Source organism: Chrysoperla carnea, chromosome 3, assembly GCF_905475395.1.
Source record: "Chrysoperla carnea chromosome 3, inChrCarn1.1, whole genome shotgun sequence".
NCBI lineage: Eukaryota > Metazoa > Arthropoda > Insecta > Neuroptera > Chrysopidae > Chrysoperla > Chrysoperla carnea.
In genome coordinates, this window is record NC_058339.1 from 90719861 (window position 1) to 90740830 (window position 20970).

A 20970-nucleotide genomic window follows, 5' to 3' on the forward strand; every position below is an offset into this window, starting at 1 on the left:
ATCACCCTAAATAAAATGTTTTTTATTTCGATAGTTCAAAAGCCATTGGATCCCGAGCTCCACTCTCTTCGTTCATCGAATTAAATGAGAGACTCATTTTATTTTTAAATTTTTCTTTAAATAAATATTTTTCTATTTACGTACGTACTCGTCGCTTTACAATTTCACAATTCATTCTTTAAAAATTCGTTTACAAAAAAAATTATTTACTAAAAAATATTTTTTAATTTTATAAAGGCCGAGTTACACGTCAGGAATTTTTTTTAAATAATACAAAACAAATAAAGATTATAATTTGTAAAACATAGTATACAATAGAAATTAATTATTTAGTTAAATTTCTTTAACTAAAATATACAAAATTGTCCTAATCTTAGATTAAAAATTAATTAACAAAAAGAAAAAGTGAAGAATTTAGGTGTTGTACACAATAATAGCTTCGTACAATTTGCCATTTTAAATTAAGCTGCTCTAAAATATAGTTACTTGAATTACAGAGTCAAAATTATAAAGTAACATGTGATAACAAACAATTATGTGTGTGCCAAACATACATCCATATGACACACACAACTGATATTCCCATATATTACATACTATATAATTTGCGCCCTCACGGGTAAACAGTTATGTTTACGAAAAAATGTTTGAAACAAAAGTTGTTTATATTTTTATAAGAAATATTTGTTGCATTTGGACTTTTAGTTCCTAATCGAATCCTACGGATCCAAAATCCGTTGCTCATTTACGAACTCGACCTCACTTTTTACGCCCTGAGCACGCTGTAAAAATTACAGCTTGATTCCTTTTTTCGTTTTTCAGTTATCGTGCCGACAGAAAGCAGAACAGACGGATAGACAGACAGACGGACAACCGAAAATGGACTAATTAGGTGATTTTATAAGCACCTTTACTAAAATTTTGTTGGTATTAAACTTAGTATAAATATATGAAAAAATATAGGTAAAATTCGGCAAAAATATAATAAAATTTAACCGCAAGAACAGCTTTGATAGTCTGAAAATTATCAATTTTAAATTTATTTAAGCTGTCACAATTAACTTTGAGGTTATGTTTTAAACGTCAACTATTATCATGCACAACATTTTAAAGTGATTAAAAATTAAATATTATATTAAAAGTTGTAAACTTGTCAAAAAAAGTACGATTGCACACTGGCCATTTTCTTTTTGTTTTTTCCCAGTATAATTTACACTTACAGAAAAGGATGTGGAAAGTTTTTCAATTGGGATTTTTCATAATCCCAAATAAAAAATAATTACGAAATTTAACTTACGTTTTACAATGATAATATATTACAAAAAAATTTACTATAAACATCATTCATCGACCGTGCTGCTTTCTGTGCTCTCAAAAATTTTCGGTACCTTTTAAGCTAAATAACCACTAAAACATAATTTATACAAAAATTTAAATTTTCCCATCAATTTTTTAGATAAGAAATTTATTTACAAAGAATTTCACAAAAAATGATTCCACTTAAAATTTTTAGGGGGTAAGGGCTAGAAGAAGGGGAACATTTTTGTTTAATAAAAAATATCTAATTTTGAATTTACTAAATAAGTTAAATTGTTCTAAATAATAAAAAATTTGCACTAAATCAGGTCTAAAAAATTTTTTTTAAATTAAAACTAAAAAAGAAAATTACTAAAACAATTTATTTTTTTTTACACAATGATGGGAAAATTTTTTCACACATTGCACAAAAACCTTGAGAATCTTCATCAATTTTTTTAAAAAGCACCGAGACATTTCATTTATATTTTCATCAGTCTATTTATAGTACAATGAAAATAAGTTTTAATTTGGAAAAATTTTTTTACATGAATGTGGAAAATAATATATGGTAATAGAAAATAAAAAACAATCTTAATTTTTTTTTTTCAATTTTGTGGTTTTAAAAGCCAAAAACTTCATTCGAAATATAGGAATTTCCAGACTTAATTTATTTTCATTGTACCTACAGTTACTAATATTGTATAAAAAGTTTTTGCAGTTTACCCCTCTCATTTTATTTATAGTCTTTATCTAGAATTTGTTTTTTTTTTTTTCGAACAGTACTTGTTTTTAAGGTTAGAATTTTAATTAAATCGATTGTTTTTTTTGCTGTAGTTTTGTTTTAATAATTAATACAAAATCTAAAATTCTTGCTTTGTGTTTTTTTTTTTACGTCAGAGTACTTCAAAAAAGTATTATAAAGTTCTTAAAATTTAAGTTTTCTAAATGGGTTTTATTTTACTAAATTATTTAAAAATTTGTATTTTATTTAACTTGAATTATCAAAAATTTTCCCTTATAAAACGAATCGAATTCCCTTCATTCTTTTATAAATAAGGGTCGTTTTATTTTTAACAATTTTTCCCACCATTTTAAAAATAATTATAAAAATGCCGTCTTGATTACTTTAAAACGATGTAATTGGTAAAAATAAAACGACACAAACACCTCAAAACCATTAAATATTCGTTAAAGCATTCATTTCGGTAGAAAAAAATCGTTTTATTTTCTTCCTCCCATAATGCAATATTATTAAAAACAGTCATGTGATCCCGTTTAATGTACAAAAAGAAAATAATTATGTGAACATAACCTAATAATTACATATAAGTAAAAAAATGTGTCATAATAAGGAAGCGTTACCGTCACACAAAAAAATCATATAAAATCTTTTATGTTTTTTTAAAGTCCACTAATTCGCTATAACATTTAACCACTAAGTTTTTTTTATCTAAACATGAAAAAATGATTTTTGATCGAAAAACACGATTTTAAAAGATGGCAGTAAATTTACTTAAAAGTTTTTGTTTGTGTTTATTACTTATTTTTAGGTTATGATGCAATTAAGTATCGTAACAGGCACCATATTTTTCCCCCATTTTTGTGGGTCCGCGAATCTGATCGATTATTTATTAGTTTTGTTTGTATTAAGCTAAGTCTTGAACGAAATTACACACAATCAATCACATATTAGGCAGATTTTTTGTATTTATAACACAGATAAACACTAAATTAACACTAAAAAATTAATTTTAAAAGCCTTAAATTTTTTTATGAAACCCTTTGAAAGGATTTTTTTTTGAAATATCTACGTATAGCTCGTCTTCGAACAACCTTAAGTTTAGTAAACAAGTTCAAATTGATTACTAAATCAATTTAGGATAATGGCCGTAAAAATACGAATGATAGCTCGTAAGATGAAAACAATGTAGATATTTCGCCAATATTTCATAAAGTAATATTTACGAAATTTTAAAAATATTCTTTAAGAGGAGGAAATTTTCAATAAAACACTCCCACTTGGGGAAGTCTACTTCCATTATTTATAATTTTAATTTAACGTCATCGCTAATACATTCTTTAAAGTGTTCGGAATACACTATAATTTTTTCAAATTTTTAAATTAATATTGAATACCTTAAAAAATTTATTTAGCGTGACGTACTCATTTTTGACGCTATTACAACAATTTAAAAATTATAAATAATGAAGATAGATTTCCAGGAGTGGGGGTTTCTTTATTGTAAATTTCCTCCTGTTTAAGAATCTTTTTTTAAAATTGCTTAAATATTTTATGAAATTGGCGAAAAACGAAAGTCTTTTCCTTTCATTTTTGCTTGTTTATAATTTTACACATTTTTTATGTGCTAAAATACGCGCCTGGCAGATTTTTCTAGACATCATTTCGAATCCAAAGAGCTATTTAACGTATTTTTACGATCCTTATCTCTATATTTCACCAATTTGAATTTGTTGAATTACTTTTAGAGGTTAGTTTTGTTGCGGCAATAATTTAACAAATGTTTAAAACTGAAAATTTTAGGTCACTATATGTGGCTGAAGTTAAACAGATATCTATTACATGACATGAGCGAAAAAACCACAATTGACCTTACCTAAGCTTACGACCAAGGCTTTTTGGAATCATTGCTTTTTTGGCAGTATATTGTTTTATCTCGTATTTTTGAAAACTTTTCTCTCCTATCATGTAAATTGATCCTAAGAATACAGATATAAAGTATATTTGAAACAGAATTAAAGCGAATATAAGAATATCATAATTATTTTTGCTCAAAATTATCTCAAGCTATCTCTGATCGCCAAAAAAAATATCTTGCAGAAAATAATGGATATTCTAAAATGTCGCTTGACTTTGAAAATAGTTTCGTCTAACAGAAAAATGGAAGCTTTAAATATAAATTACAAAGGACGATTATTAATTAATTAAAAATTGTTGGCAGTGACATGTAGACATGCTAAAAAACAGTGTGATGTAAAAACTACTTTTATGCTATGCTTCTTTCCTTTTAAACTCGATAATCGATAAAGCTGCTAAAGTTATCAGCCTTATATGAAGTCAGCAAGAAAAAAGACTTAATTCATGATTAATAATCATTACAAAAGGAGATCCTCAAGGATCAATCTTGGGCCATTTGATTGTTAATATGAATAAAATCTAGTTTGAGCAGAATTACTTCCAGCATTTTTGCCACCATATAAATTCATGTATCTTACCCAAGCTCACACAGCATAAATTGGTTATTTTCCTATATAATGTGATCTAAAAATTGCGAAAAAAATTTTAAAAATAGTATATAAAAATTTTCCAATGAAAACCGAGCAAATAAAAGACATCAATATATTATTTGAGATATTCTCAAAACAAAATGGGGTAACGCTTCACTTATTACAGAAAGTTTTTTACTTTTTTTTTTTTTTAGTTGACATTTATTACAAACACTTAAATGGATATTGATGAGATTGTATTTTTCTGATGGATGAATTTTTTTTCTTGTTTAATATTATAATTAAATGGCGTAATTTTAATATTAATATTAATTAGTAATATCGATAGTTTTAATATTAATTAATTAATTATTATGTATTTGTTTAATAATATTTTATTTATGTTTTTTACGTAAATCATTTTGTATTATGCAAGATGCGCGTGGTGATCGTGAGTTCACAGAGATGGCAGTGTAAACACAATCCATTATCGTACTGTTTTAATTTTTTTTTTAATAATTGTACTCCGTCTTTTCTTTCCATTTACAAAAATTTGTAATTCTCTAAATTCCTTTTTAACACTTTATCAAAAGATTCTTTTTTTGAAGTGAAAACTTTTATGTATGGCTTATATTTTGAGGTTTGATGGACAAATTTGCGTCTCATCTGGAAATAATTTTTGGCTATGATCCATATTTATCAATTTTTGGAAACAATTACTGAATTAATCAAAACAAATATGGGATCTTTATCAGTAGTCCAGTAACTTTTGTCGCCTGAAAGTACAGGGTACTTTGCGTCAAATCCGATAGTTCTGATTTTTTTTGCAGACTTGTTTATGATGTTGGCTCAATGAATTATCCAAGTTGGCGTTCTTGATCGCCGAAAGCAACTTTATCAAAAATATTAAAAATCGTGAAAGTTTCGGATTTTTTTCAAATTTGGGCGATTGTAACCCTAAAGTACTAGTTTTCGACTGTACGTTTTTTGAAGTATACTAAATTTGCTACAATATGAGACTAGAATTGTCTCTGTAGACCCAATAGTTACCTCTTTTTTCTGAATGAATTTTGACCATGATTCTTCGCAACTCCTCGTAAATCTAAATAAAGCCGAAATTTTCACAGTTTTGTTTTATTTCTGACAAAGTTGGACCAACATCATAAACAAGTCTGAAAAAAATCAGAACTATCAGATTTGACGAAAACTCTGATTTATAAAGTTACTGGGCTACAGAGAAAAATAACTTTCGGCGTATTTGAGAAAATTGCTCAAAAACGGCCAAAAATAAGTAACAAAAATTCATAAATTTTGCACGTATATAATGTATCATCGACAGAACACACTAATTCTCATCGTAATAATCAAAATCTTCCCCTGGCATGTTTCTGTTCCCAAACCTTCCGAAAATTGAATCCGAAAAAGATTACCCTTATACTTCTTAAAACATTTTTTGATTTTTTATAATCTCAAAAAATAGCCAACGTAAGTTTTACCCCAAAAAAGTACGAAATATATATTTTTTTTAATCTTATAAAATTTTCTCATGGGATTTGTGGCGCAATAATAATAATTATTACGCATTTAAAAATTGTGGGGGGAATTTGAAAGGAAAATTTCATACATTTCACACTAAAAATGAAATTATCCATAAAATTTGGGGAGGACACGAATTTATTTTTTTAAATCCAAAAAGTTATTTTATATAATAAGTCTTAATATTTAGTCTTTAATATTTTTTTCTTTTTAAATAGAGAATCGAGAAAAATTTAGATTAATTAATCCGACGAGATTTTTAGCTACTACAAAAATAATTGCAAAATTTAGATCCTTTATTTTGTGGTTTTGATTTTAAAGCTAAGATTTTTGAACGAATTTATTTGTGTGTATGTGAGTTTTTTTTTTGACCGATTTTATTTATTTTTGTGTGTGAGAGAGTATATCTAAAAATTTTGGAATTTTTTTTTTATATTTTTAATCCATATATTTTCCCAAGATAAGGCAATAGATGGCAAAATCAAATGTAGGCTATATTAAAACAGAATTTTGGAGAAACATTTAAAAATATTTTCTTTTCTTGATTTTTCCACAAATATGAAAAATATATATTATTTTCTAGCAGCAGAGAAAAACATCTTTTTTTGAAAATATTTATATTTTGTTTTAAAAATAATTTTGTTTTATACTCCGTGACAGTCACATGATCACACATTGTCTCCAATTTTTTTGTATTTATTATGTTTGGAGCATGCGCGTCATGAAAACGTCTATTTTTTTTGCGATGGATTATCATCGGTTTTATTTTCAAAGATCCAGATCTTTATAAAGAAAAAGGTACTCGACTTCGTATCAGCAAATTTCTAAAGCTTATTTGATTTCTTGTGCAAATTTAACTTTTAGAATTTACAAAATCGAATACGAATTTTTCCCTTGTCTTTTATGATAATTAAAAAGGCATCACGAACGTTATTCGAATAAAACCGATAATAATACAAAATTTTCACAACTATTCTAACACACGAAAACACATGGTTGGTTATAAATACTTTTTATTATATTTTTTTAGGATAGGTTTTTCCATTTTCTTTTAAAGATATATTTTCTATTTACACAGTACAATAACAGCTTTTCTCTTTTTTTAATTTTTATTTGAATAAATTTTCAACAGTTTCATTTTAATAACTTTCAGTTAATTTTCTTCTTCACAGGAAAAATATTTTGTAGATTGTATTCTTATACATGGTGTTCTGCAAATAATTGCAAAACTCTTGAATTCTTAAAGAAGCTTATAAAGTTCTTTACCAAATTTCGATCACAGGCCTGATTTCCGAGATATTTAATCACATCAATTAATAAATTTATCCAATAACAGAGCACTTAGAAATATAAGGATGTACTTATCGTTGCTTTTGATTATCAAATTATCCATCTCACTTTTTTAAATTTTTATTTAACTCCATCCAGTTACGATAAAGATGTTCTTCTATTTCTAACTGCTCTGTCATTGAATTTTATTAATTGATTTAATTAATTAGCCCGGAAATTAATCCTCAGATAGAAATTTGGCAAAGAGCTTTTCGAGTTCTGCAGTAAATTATAGAACACCTTGTATTAGCAAGGAGGGGATATTTGTGGGGGGTGAGAATTCAAGGGTATTATAAGGAAGTTCTACGATTTATTAATTTTTTTAATTTCAAATAGACAATCCTAGTTTTGTGTAGGTACGTATTTATTTCATTTGAGAAAAAAAGGATGTGTGTACGCTGGTAAGAAGTTATACGTCTTCGGTAATAACAAATATAATAATTTATAAATAATGTAAACAAATACATACTCCAGTTAAATCTATCTATTGTGTTCATAGATGATACTTGATCCTCTATACAACTGTTCTTGTCTATTATGAATGACATTTCGTTTATCGACTAGCTTCATGATGTTAAAAACTTGTAACTAACTGCAATGTGTAGTTTTCACGTTACCTAAAGAAGTATAACTTCAAAAATAATGAAATAAAATAGAAGGATGTGCCATTATCAGACTTTGACAATGCTATGGTGAACTGTGTTTTTTAAATTTTTATCAGGCACATCAAATAAACATGGACTCGCGGAAAAGCCATCAAAAAACTGTAATTAACATATTTATGGTTATTTTTGGTACACTCAATTTTTTTTGCCGTTTCGGGTTCAAGATTTTTGAATGTGTTTTTGATAAAAATTTAAAAATTTACCATAAATATAACGCTTTTTTTGATAAAATAACTATTTCGAACATGTAAAAGACATAAAAAGGATAAAAATTGACAATTATAAGCAATTTTTGACGGAAGGAGAAAATGAGAGACTCATAGCAAAATATTGTTAAAACAAACAATAGCATTTTAAGACTAATATTGTAGCATGCAATATTAAAATGAAGGGCAGTGATACTGTATCAGTTTTTGCTTTGTGAGAAAAATAAAGTAAACTGAGTCCTACTTTTTTGCCATTTTTACCGATTTGGATTCCAATGAAAATTAATGTGTACATTTATTAATTGTCACACCTGACAACAATTTTGTTACAAAAACAAAATGGCGGCCTACTTTGAAACAAACTATATAATTGTAAACTCCCATTTTCGTCTCGGCATTGCTAATAATTGACGTTAATTATCCTTAAAAGTACAAAATATTTTAAACAACAAAACTAAAATTTCGTACAAAAAATGAAAATCACAGTTGAAGTAATAAAAAGCGTAACATTTTTACTACTTTAACCGTACACTTCAAACTTATGGTGAAAAATCGGTTCAATAAATTTAATAAAAAAAAAATAGTGTTTTTCATTTGTTATTTTTTTCGAAAATAAAACGGACGGCTGCTTTTTTATTAATTTGTTTTTTTTCGTTTCTTCTATATAATTTTGTTTATATGTGTTTAATAATATTTTTTTGTGTTTTTGTAATATTATCACTACGGGGGCGTAGCACTACGACACGCGTGTGCACACCACCCCTGCCGACGTCGCATGAAAGGCACCTCTGTTACCGCTACTATATCAATTTTTTACACCCAGTCTTTTACAATTACATAATTAAAATGTATATAATTTTTTTTTTTAAGTATATGTTGCGACAAAAATTTTTCTTTTTTTTTTTGGTTTGCCAAAAAAAAAGAAAGTTTAAAAAATTAAAATAAAACGGTCTGTTATTTTATAAATAATTGTAAACATTATTATTCTGATTAAGACCCGTCTTCCACGAAGGATAAACTAGGATCTTGCAACAAAATAAACCATATAAGGGTTGGTGATCTGTAATCTGTAACCATATAAGGGTCGAGGAACATGATAAATGACTCCAAGCTAATTTTGATTAAGTTCCAAGTATATCCTTGTTCATTTCGAAGACGGACCTTACACATTATTACACTTATTTTAAATATATTTTTATATTTTTTTAAATAACAATTTTTTAAATTTCACTGGTTAATAAAGTTTCTTCTGCGCATGTACGCTAAGTTTTTTTTTTGTTTTTTTTTAAATATATCACTTCATACCTTCATTTTTTTTTTAATTTCACAGCCAGCATCGAAATTGGTGACATTATAATATTATGTTTTTTTCACCCACAAATATTTTTGCTTCTTCGCCCAAAAAAGGTTCGAGGAAAACTTGAATAAAATATATACCCCACTTTACTAAAATTAAAAAGAAAAACATAAATTTTCCTCGCTTGCTAAGACGACCCCAAACCCACCACCTCACACTGATGATGGGAAATAAAAATCACATGGTTTTAAAAATCGGTGTGCGGTTACTACTACGATTTCACATCAACATCCCAAATTTCAGCCAAAAATGCTGGTAATTTTTTATTCTTTAATTTTAGTGCGAAACACATTTCGTAATTTTGATTACCAAGTGTTCGCAATTCAGTTAGTACGGATAATAATTTTGCAAATATTGGACCAGGTTTCGGCCGTCGACGGTTATCCACGTATGCTTTCAGAGCTTCCAAGTATATTTCTTGGATTTTTTCTACTTTCCAACCTTCTACCACTTCAGGCCGTTCTGAAAATAAAATTTGTATGTAATTACGTCCATAATAGTTTTTAAAATTATGCCTCACACGTCTTTGCCCATTTTTAACATCACTTCAAAACATTTCCACTCGTTATGGCTTCAATCACATAGTCCACGAGTATCAACGGCAAGCAATGATGGCATGAGGCTTAAGGGTTTTTACAAAAGTGTCTCGAACACTTACCTGAGAAAATAACAATCGCCGTTAATAAAGCATACTCTGCATTATCGACCTTCATCGCATACATATTCCGACAAAATCGCAGTAAATCGTCGACTGTTTCCCCCATACCAGCTAAATAATAACTATCCCTAGTGTATGGCTGATTATTTGCAAACATAATCGAATCGGATTTTGCATCGTAGCACCTAGCCATACGTAACATCATGACTTCACTTGAACAAGCCTAAAACGAAAATTTTTACATTAGCCATAAAATTAACAACAAATTTTTGAATATTTATTGAAACTTACCTTTAATAATGCAATTTGATCGTCCCTAAGTAGTTTATCGAAACCAGGTAATCGTTTTGCAAATTCAACTATTAATTGTACTGTTAAAATCGTTACTTCTGTAATCGTTCTAAATCGTACATCACTTGGGTCTTCGGAATCGGTTGGTTGATTCTAAAATTTAATGAAATTCAATTAATAAAACAGGAAACAAAAAACTTGATTACTAATTTTTCGAGATATTAATGGTTGAGGTCTGATATTCAGGCCATCTTAAAATAGTCTTGTTTTCGAGATACGATTGGAGTTCCAAACATTTTGAACAATAATTTCGGTGCGGCGGATTTATTGTAACAGAATACAGATCCTTCTTTTTATTTTTCGTTTTCGTAAATCAACCTGGCGTTCTCTACCCGTTGCGTGGCGCACTCCTCAAAGAAAATGTATTTCCTCCCTAGTTTTTTTGTCTTCGTAAATAAACATGGCACTCTTAAAAATTCGTCTTTCCTCTCAATTTTTTGAATCGTAAATCAACGCCCTTCTCGCACAAATAGCCTAAACTTTTTAAATTTCAGCGTCCCTAAACCTAAATTCGCCTCTGGCGGCATTATCGTGCATTCGTAAAACTATCCGCGCTGGCGGGGTTCTTTCCTAATGAGTGGATTCAAAATTCCAAAATTTCTGAATCTGTTTCCCTGTAAATTTTAGGGATAAAATACTATGAACTAACGTTTCACCATCAAACGTGATGAAAATGGTATCAATGGAGATTCCCTAATGTTAATGACTCACCGTGATTTTCTTAAGATCTTCTTCGGAAGGTTGCTCGTATTCTGCTTGATAGTAAACTAGCCTATGTATTAATTCGTCCTGTTCTGGTGTAGGTTTTGCCCCATTTACAGAATATAATTTATCCGAATCCAACTGTAACAATAAAAACAAACAGTTATTCATAAGTTTTGGCTAGGAGTTCCTAAAAACGTTGGTAGGTTACTTACCCGATTTGAACCATCCATTCGTATCATTTCTGGTGAACCGTTTGTTGTTGAATTTGGTTTATCCTTTTCCTTTTGTGCTTTCTTCTCTTTCCGTTTAACAGCACATTGTACTTCAGGTACAACACATTCTGGTCGCATTCCAACATTTAGGCACTTCTTAAGGCGACATTCTTGACATTTACGTCGCATATACATATCTATTTCACAATTATTACCATATTTACATTGGTATACTGCATTCTTTGTAATACTTCTTCGAAAGAACCCTAGAAAATTCATGCATATTGTAACGAGTTTGGTATTGTGAGTGTTTGTGAAAGTTATTTCTGGAAGAATACAATTAAGGTAGTACGAACACCAAGATAATTTTAGATTTAGGGTTGAAATTATTTGTACCTTACTTTCAACATTAATGATGAATTTTGTTATAACTTCATTAATGTTGGCGAATAGTAATAGTAAAACTTTTCGATATCTGCCTTGCTTTTCGAAATATCGAAAGCTAAATATTTAAATAAAATTTTCAATTTGCGATATTTTTAAAATTACTCTGATATCGACAAATTTAATTCTTACTTTTAGTCTTATATTGTCAAATTATATAATATGATTCACCACCAAAATTATATAAAAAAATTAAACTAAAATTAAATATTTTTAAAAATTTTTGTCCACATTACCGTGCTCAAACATCCTTAAATAGTCGGACACAACTTTTTTGTTTTCAATTATTTATTAAGATTATTCTTTAATTTAAAGAGTTTTTTTTAAGTTCCACCGACTAGATTTGGAGAAATCTATTAAAACATATCATCCATCTGCCTTTTTCCCATAAAACCAATGTTAAATATGCTTACTTTTGAAGTCATTTATTTTATTTAAATATTCGGGCAAGCTCCCAAAAATTTTCAAATTGATTTAGATTTAGTCCAACTTAATATAAAAAAAATCAAGCTTTTTATTTAAAACTGTCTAGGTGTTCGTACATCCTTAAGTAGTTGCGCAAATAACAAAAATAGAACATGGTTTCCATGGAAAAGACTAATATGTAGTCATGGGTACTATGAAATAACAAGTCAGTTACCTGCGAACAGTCATTGTGGACGGTAGTTGAATTATTGTTAACTACTATATTAATTTTGAATATATTTCGAAATCAAGATTGTAAATTAATTTTGCCTAAGACAAATAATTTATCGTTGCAATTAACATTAAAGTATAACAAAGTTTTCAAAAAATTTATCTAGTGGTGTTTTATTGTATCGAACCTACTGGGGGGGGGGGTTTCTTCAAAAGTGTTAATTATTTATACCTTTACATCCTTCACACGTAAGCGCATTATAATGATACCCTGAAGCCCTGTCTCCACACACTAAACATAATTCTTCCTGCTGTCTAGGTGCCGGTCCTTTTTTCTTTTTCGCATCGCAGCTGTCCGCACTATATCCATTTAGACTGCTTGGTGGTGATAAATCTTCCCTTCCTGAAACAATAACAAATTTGCATGAAAATCGGAAAATTTCAAGTTTGTAAGTATATCTACGCAATTTATTGCGATACGCAAAACGTTTTCCAGGCTGATTGAATCCGTACATTGCGGTAGAAATTAATTTTATTTAGGACTTAATAATTCAAATTATATAAGTCTAAGTTTTTGAAAGTAAAAACAATTCCTTAATTTTATCAATGATAAAAGAGAATCAAATACGGGATCGGACTAAATTTTTTTTATTAGTTCAGTAGAAGAATTCTCATTTCAAAAATAGAAAAGTGAAGTGTTTTTTAAAAATCTATACAAGTATGCAAGATATGAACGTTTAAAATTCCTAATTAAACAAAGAGGAATATACCCACTAGTGACGCCATACGTGGGTATCGCCATAGATATTACATATAAAATTTGTTTTGCTAAAAGAATCATTGATTGCTTGAAACTTCTTCGTTTTTTAACCAATTTTAATTTCACTTTTAAATTTTATCATGGTATCAATCTATAGTTTTACCCATGGCCAATTCGACATCAGGATTATATCCTATTGATTGAAAATTTTTGAGCATCCTAAATTACTTACAACAATGTTCTACCCAAATTCACAATTTTTCTTTAATTCAACGTCCGAAACTCCTTCCGTGATAGTCTGGTTAAATTTATATGAGTGATTAACGAAGTCAGCAATTCCCTTGGGCATAATTAGATGCATCTTAGAATGTAAAGGGGCCACACACAGTCTGAAACTTTTAGAATTGCCTTGTTAAGGGAAGAGTATTTCCAACTAGTTTGGACCTTCTAATACCTACGGCCTTAAATGAAAATCTATTCGTTAATCAATGTCTCTAGTCCAACATGCTTTTATGGGGCGACTGCAGTTGACAATACTTCTGTGCTTTCATAAGAATTGAAATATTGTTGATTTAAATAGCCAGAAGTATATTTCTGGGAACATTTTTTCTGGTTGGGAATTAATATTTCAAGGTCCTTCTACTGATTAATTATAACTTCCTTAACCCACGTCAACCATTCAGTAATCTTTAGGCAGGTGATGAGAGATTTGCTTACGCGTGCTATACATGCGTCAATTATTTCGCAACTTTAATATTTTTTAACTTTGTAAATCAAAATCTCTACATAATAATGCACTAGCTTATTAAAAATAGTTTGATTTCGTGATTATTGAATGATGTTTGAGTGTGAAAATATTAGAGGAGAGAAATAATTAAATTCATTTTAACTAATTTCACCATATTTCTAGCACAAGTTTTTATAATTTACTGAGTACGATTTATATTAAATTAACGAAAGTACACCCAGGCCCGAAAATTGTTATATCATATTTTTGCTAACACCTTTACTCCTTTACAATCGGGATGAGAGAAATGCTCACAATTTCTGAAGAACTTAGGAAAATACAGATAGGTTGAAAAAATCTATAATTCGAAAATAGATAAAATTATATGAAGTTAAAAAAAGTTTTAACCAGCTATACCATTTGAAAAAAAAATTCGTAGCGCAGCAGCTGCGTTAGCTAATCGAATTCCCTCAGATATTGAAAAAACACATTTTTCTTGACATCGAATATTGCATTTTTATTTCGAAAACTAAGCGCCTAGAGAAAAAAATCCCAAGAGTACTTTTTTGCTTAAAACTGATCAAAAAATACAAAAATATTGCTTAAAACTGATCAAAAATTTATTTAGGGGAAATTCAAAATTTTGTACTTTACTCCATTTCCTTAGGGAAATTCGCTAATGTTATAAATCGAGCATAAACAAAATGCTCATAACGCGAATGCAGACGGGTGAAACTCTGCCACAAAACTAACAAGTCAGCGGAATTTATCGTTAGATTAAGCACCCAAGAATCTTAACACCCATATAGATACAAAATCTCAAGTTTGTTCAAGGATTTTATTCAGAAATGTAATGAAAAGTATTACATTTCTGAATAAAATCTTTTCTTCCATAGCAGACTTTTTTTATGATTGCTTTATGTTTGTAAATTAGTTAACACAACTTTGTATACACTTATTAATAATAATCATAATACAGGTAAGTAAAATAAGACCGATATATTTTAGATTGGTATGTATACAAGTGAGTTAGATATAGTGACTATTACTATGTAGTGATTATTAGATGAAGTAATAATAGCTTTATAAAAGAATATAAAAAAATAAAAATAAAAAGTGAGTCTCACTCTCGTTGGAGCGACTCGTTCAAGAAACAACTTAAAAACTAAAAATATCCATAAATTGTATGTTTGCATGGCATGCAGTAACTAAACTAACTAACTCTACATCATATTTATAATTATGATAAATATCTAAAGCAGTAGTACTCAAACAACTTAGTTTAGTCAAATCATTTTTTTGGATTAAGGTTGATCGGATAGCATACTACAATTTTACAGTACACTACTAATTTTTTATTAACAGAAATTAAAATTTTTATCATTAAATTAATCATTACTACTAGGAATCGGATTTCTGTAATTATTTAATTACGAAAGACTAAAATTAACTAAAATTCGTCTTTTGACTCCAGTCATAATGCCCCTGTAGCTACTAGCCGAAGTAGCTTAAAGCAATTTAAATTTTGTTTAGGTCAAATTATTTTCTTCTAATTTTCTTGGTATGTTCTCCGAAGTGTACAAAAGAAGTCCGGGGAGTTGGGCAGAAGTACTTCTTAAAAAACTCAACTGATGGAAGATGCCAAGCTAAGAACTTTTTCACCTGCCAAGTTGATGGGAATTTTTTCTTCTGATTTTCTTGGTATGTACTTGTTCCTTGAAAGTGTAAAGAATTGACCCAGGAGATCGGACTTGACCTTAAAGATAGGTTTAGTCTTTTGAATATTAATAAACTGGTGAAATTCGACTTTTCTACCTTTCAAGTTAATAGGAATTTTTTTCTTCTGGTTTTCTTGATTTGTACTTATTTCTTTGTGTAGAAAAAAGATTAAGAAAGGTTTGAAGTCCCCTGACCTTGAATAAACCAATGAAATTCGACTTTTCTGCCTTTCAAGTTAATGAAAATTTTTTCTTCTAGTTCTTTTGGTATGTACTTGTTCCTCGAAGTGTACAGAAAAGATCCAGGTGATTGGAGAAACATGCTCGACTTTTAAAAAAGTTCTGGAGTGTCATCAACTGATTGAAGGTGCAGAGTTAAACAGTTTTTAGCCTGCCCACCCGTAAAATACGACTTTTCTGTCTTTAAAGCTAACGGGAATTTTCCTTCTGGTATTCTTCCTCCTTAATTTTGTTAAAATTGGAGGTAGACGAATTCAAACTAATTCGTCTCATATTCAAATTAAAAATAAGACTGTAATTAAAAACGATGCCCTGCCAATTATTTAATTAATTTTTTTATAAAGATTTTGTTAGTTATTAGAAAGGAAATGGGTTTTGGTGGCTATCCCATTGACAGAAAAAAGGATGTAATAATTTGAAAACAGAACAGAAAGTAATAGTGATTGGTAAAAGAACACTCACTCTCTTCTGGTATTATAAAACAAACTAAACCAACGGTACCCTGCTATTTGTAAATTGTAACAAGAAGTTGTTCGTCAACTTTATACAGGATGTCCTTGCCAGTTATTTATTCTTTGTTCAAATTTTCAGTGTCTTTTCAACTATATTAAAAGGGCTTCGCTATGGAAACCATTCCCAAGTCCGAAATAAGCTAGATGCAAAGCTTTTCGATAATTGCAATCAAAGAAGATCCAAGGTCTGTCTCAACAAAAGCTGGCAAAAACACTACAGGTACTAAAACTTGAGAAACTTTTTATTATCACCTGCTGATCCTGCAAGACGACACTCAAAACTCGAGAATAGTGATGTCCAAGACCAAAACCAAGACTAAATTTGACTATATTTGTTTAACCTACTTAGTGTTAAGGGTTTAGCATCTTTATCTTTTCCATTGGTCTTGGTCTTGCAAGTCTTGATCGGCCTTGCATATGCGTAAGAGCAAGATCAAAGCACATTACAAAACATGTTAGATAGAGGCAGTTAATTATAAAAGGACCAAGACCAATATGTAAGAGAAAGACCAAATTTCAAGACTAAATGTGTAAGATAAAGACAGTCCAATTAGTCTTGTTTTGGTCTTGGTGTTCATTACTAGTCTCGAACACTTATTTTCAGAGCGTATCCCTGGTTCAAAAAGTAAGGTTTCTGGATAACTTAAAACGTAGGTAGTGGCCATCTTAGATTTGATCTTCCAAAAGAAGATGGATCTAGACAGGATGTTTTGGCAATAGATAAAGGAAACGCAATGTTCTTTAAGACAAAATTTTATTTATTTTTGAACACTTCAAATACCTAGTCGTATTTAGCTGAATAGTTAAGAATATTTTTGACACTATTTTGTGGATAACACTCTTGGTGCGGCCACCCTATTGTACAATTACTAAAACAGGGTAATAACAAAGTCGTATATTATATTCTGGTTATTTGTTGTTGGCATAGAAATGTTGTTTTTGTAACGTAGCGTAGTCGTTATTTTTTATTAAACAATTATTATTATTTAAAGAAAAAAACAAGTTGAGAGTTAAGAAGACTACATCCATTACATCCACTACACTAGCTTTGGTTTGGTTTGGTTTGGTTCTTGAAGTAAGTAAGTTGCTCGTCATCATCAAACAACTCTAGTTCGATCCTCCAATCCAAACAAAACAATACTTTATAAATATAAAATACCTAGTAAGTGAGTTTTAAGTTTAGTGTGTTGTCTTAGGTCTAGAGCTAAGTGGAGTATTTGAAAAGTCATTTCAGAACGGCTAGAGCTGGCAACATTAACGACAGTTTATTTTAAGAAATCGAAACTTCGGATATATCTTTCCTTTTTGAATAGGCTTGTTGACTAAATTTTTTTTATCACTTCAGGTGAAGAATTCTCATTTCACGGGCAGAAAAGTGAAGGTGGTTTTCGAAAATCTTTAAAAATTCGAAAAATATGAACTTTTAAAATTTCTAATTAAACAAAGAAGAAGATGTAGGTTAGTGACGTCATTGTCCAATATCAGCATAAGGATTCATATAAAACTTTTTTTTGTTAAAAGGAGATGGGCAGCAATCTTTGAATGTTTATAATTTCACTTTCCAATTTTGTCATGTTATAAAGTATAGTTTTACATTTTTATGTGTAATATGGCAAATTCGACATCCGGCAACTACCGTATTTAGGTATATTCTAGGGTATGACGCGTCCAAAAGCCCATGAACCCTAACTTTCTGCCGTGTGGTAAATAAGTTCCTGCGTCTATGTGGAGCATTTTCTCTCATAGGACATATATATATGGTAGAACGGCCATTTTCGAGATAGAGGGCGGTGTAGAAATCTGGCGAAAAAGTGGACCCTAACTGCCTGGAAGCAACAATAAGTCAAGGCGTACTTTTTTTATAAACCGGGAAAAGTAGTGGCAGACAAAATTTAATGGCGATTTCAAAGGAGAGTAGGGTTGAGGACAAACCAGGAAAAATGTGAATCCTAACCGGATAAATTCAAGTCCGATTTTATTGTTACAACATGTTCTTTTATGGAAAAATAGTGGCAGAATGACGGTAATTTGAAATCAAGCGTGGGAGAATTGCCGAAAACTGCTGTATAAACTAAGTAAAGACTAGGAACAGTATAAAGCAATTAAAAACTGAAAAAAATTTCTACCAAATAATTTCCATAATGACCTCAGAAATGTTACAGAATCCCCTCTCCCCAAAGAGGTAAAGTTGCTAGTGGGCGTGCAATCGTGTTGAATTTCTATATAGTCAATTTTATGAAGCTTTTGAAAATAATAGAACTAGGAAAACAGTTAATAGTACGGAAAATTGCAATATTCAAGCTATCAAGAGACGGACATCCTCCTTTATTGAGTGTCGAAAAGATTATTTTTTATTCCACTATCGTCTTAAATGAACATTCATTAATTTTTCTAGCTTAATTAAAAACTTTCCGGGCTCAGAATAAATATCCGTATTTTAGCAAAATTTTAAATCCTCCGACGTTGAAAATAGGCTAAAAAATTTTTAGCCATTTTGGAAAGACTCTCTAAGTGTTTCTGCCTGGTCCTAGAGCTATTAAGCGAGTATAAGTTTAGTATGTTGTATTTGTAGTTAAGTATGTAAGCTGTTTTGTTGATGATGATGCTAGGGGCAGTGCGCGGCCTTGACTCTTACCTGTCCGTTCGTCATACCTCATACCAAAGCAAACCATCTACATGATTGTAGATTGGATTGGAACGCAACTAACTATAAAACTACTAAACAACATTTATTAACTGTGTTCTTTTTGTATCATAGTGTACACACCTATTTACACTGTGTGTAAGTAGATAATGATAGTCTTTATTACACTGTAAAAGTAATTTCCATTTCTATTTGTACTTAAGTGTACTACACTAGAGCCAAATAGAACAAATTGTAATATTTTATTATTAAATGTGTGTATGTAGAGTTTTAGAGTCTTTGGTTTGCTTTGACTTGTTTTGAAGTCAGAGCAAGCAGTCAGTGTTTGGCTTTTATTATAAAAAGTGAGTAAGTGAATCTCTTTTTTTAGGTTTATTATTATGTTATAAGATGTAATAATAAACCTTTGGAAAGAAGTTAGAGAAATCTACCAGAAGAAAATCTTACTTAAAGAGTACCCTGTCATTCGTAAAAAATTCGCACTTGGTAAGACGTGGAGGATGTTCACCAGACGAGAAAGACTTGCTTGACAATCTTTAGGAAAAAGAGCGATAATTTTGAAGAAATAAAACTTCTAATTCAAAATCCTAATTAAGGAGTTCCACAAAGTAAAGTTCTCTACAATTACTAAAATCAATTAAAATTTTTTATTTGACCAAATTTTTTTCTTTTAGTTTTTTCTAATGTTCTTGTTCTCCGAAGTGTACTGCCTGGGAAATTGGACAGGCGGGCTTAACTTTTAAAAAAGATATGGAGTGTCATCAACTAATTGAAGGTGCCAAGTTAAGAACTTTATAGCCGGTCAAGTAATGTACTTGTTCCTCGAAATGTACCGGGTACCGAAAGCCCCGGGTTCTCTCTTGACCGTAAATAAATCGATGAAATTTGACTTTTCTGCCTTTGAAGTTAAGGGAATTTTTGTTTGGTTTTCTTGGTATGTGCTTGTTCCTCGAAGTATTCAAAAGAGATTCAGGTTGGATTTTTTGTACTACTTGGCTGGTAGAATACAAGATGCTGCTAGTTTCAGGGACATTCATTCGCAAACATTTAACGCGGACAAATTGTAGTCTGTTTACAAAAGTCGCAACACTTCATGTGGATAGTAAGATTGAAAAAATAGATATAGAAATACGTGAAATATAATTAGTTAAATTAAAACTGATATGTACGAATTACGTTTGACCTAATGCCCAAGAGAATTCAATTTTTCAAAACATAACTAAAGTTGAAAACATGATAGTTTCAAATACAGTGCTCAAATCTCACATTAAGGCCGTCTAAATTTCTCATTTCCCTTACAAAGTTTATACAAGTTTACAACTTAAAGAACAATTTCAGTTTTTTTTTTACAAATATTGAAGAGTAAGGCAATGTTTCAAGTTTCAGGCTTCAAGAATCTTGGAATACTGAAAAACTCTTGCACTTTGAATCAATTTTACACTGTTTTGAGCTAAGGTTGATATACTCTTGCACTTGCAAGAGTAATTGCAACACCCTGCGCAGTGCCAGAGTTAAGGAAAAGCGCCCAGTGGGCAAAATCTATAAATAGAGACGTCTTCGTTACTGAACTTTATGTCCCCCTTGTGGTGCTCTTTCATAAACATCTGTCTTTCTCCCCCCTTTTTTTAAGCCCTAGTCAATGCACGCCCGGGTATGCGGTGCCCTATTTCGAGGGCCCAGTGGACAACTACTTCTTTTACACATAATTAAAATTTGTATATTGAGCAAGATCGGATCATAGTGAAA

The 20970-nt window shown here is 29.8% G+C and overlaps 1 protein-coding gene across 1 annotated transcript in view; it reads right to left on the reverse strand.

The window, feature by feature from the left end:
- Window positions 1-8885: 8885 nt before the first annotated feature.
- LOC123296399 (ecdysone receptor) overlaps window positions 8886-20970 on the reverse strand; it is a 213806-nt gene continuing 201721 nt past the window's right edge. The window contains exons 3-8 of the mRNA XM_044877864.1: window positions 12856-13026; window positions 11544-11809; window positions 11338-11469; window positions 10567-10719; window positions 10276-10498; window positions 8886-10079 (exon numbers count right to left, since the gene is read on the reverse strand). Of these exons, the coding sequence (XP_044733799.1) occupies window positions 9829-10079; window positions 10276-10498; window positions 10567-10719; window positions 11338-11469; window positions 11544-11809; window positions 12856-13026 (1196 nt within the window). The 3' untranslated portion in view covers window positions 8886-9828. The remainder of the gene's footprint in view (window positions 10080-10275; window positions 10499-10566; window positions 10720-11337; window positions 11470-11543; window positions 11810-12855; window positions 13027-20970) is intronic.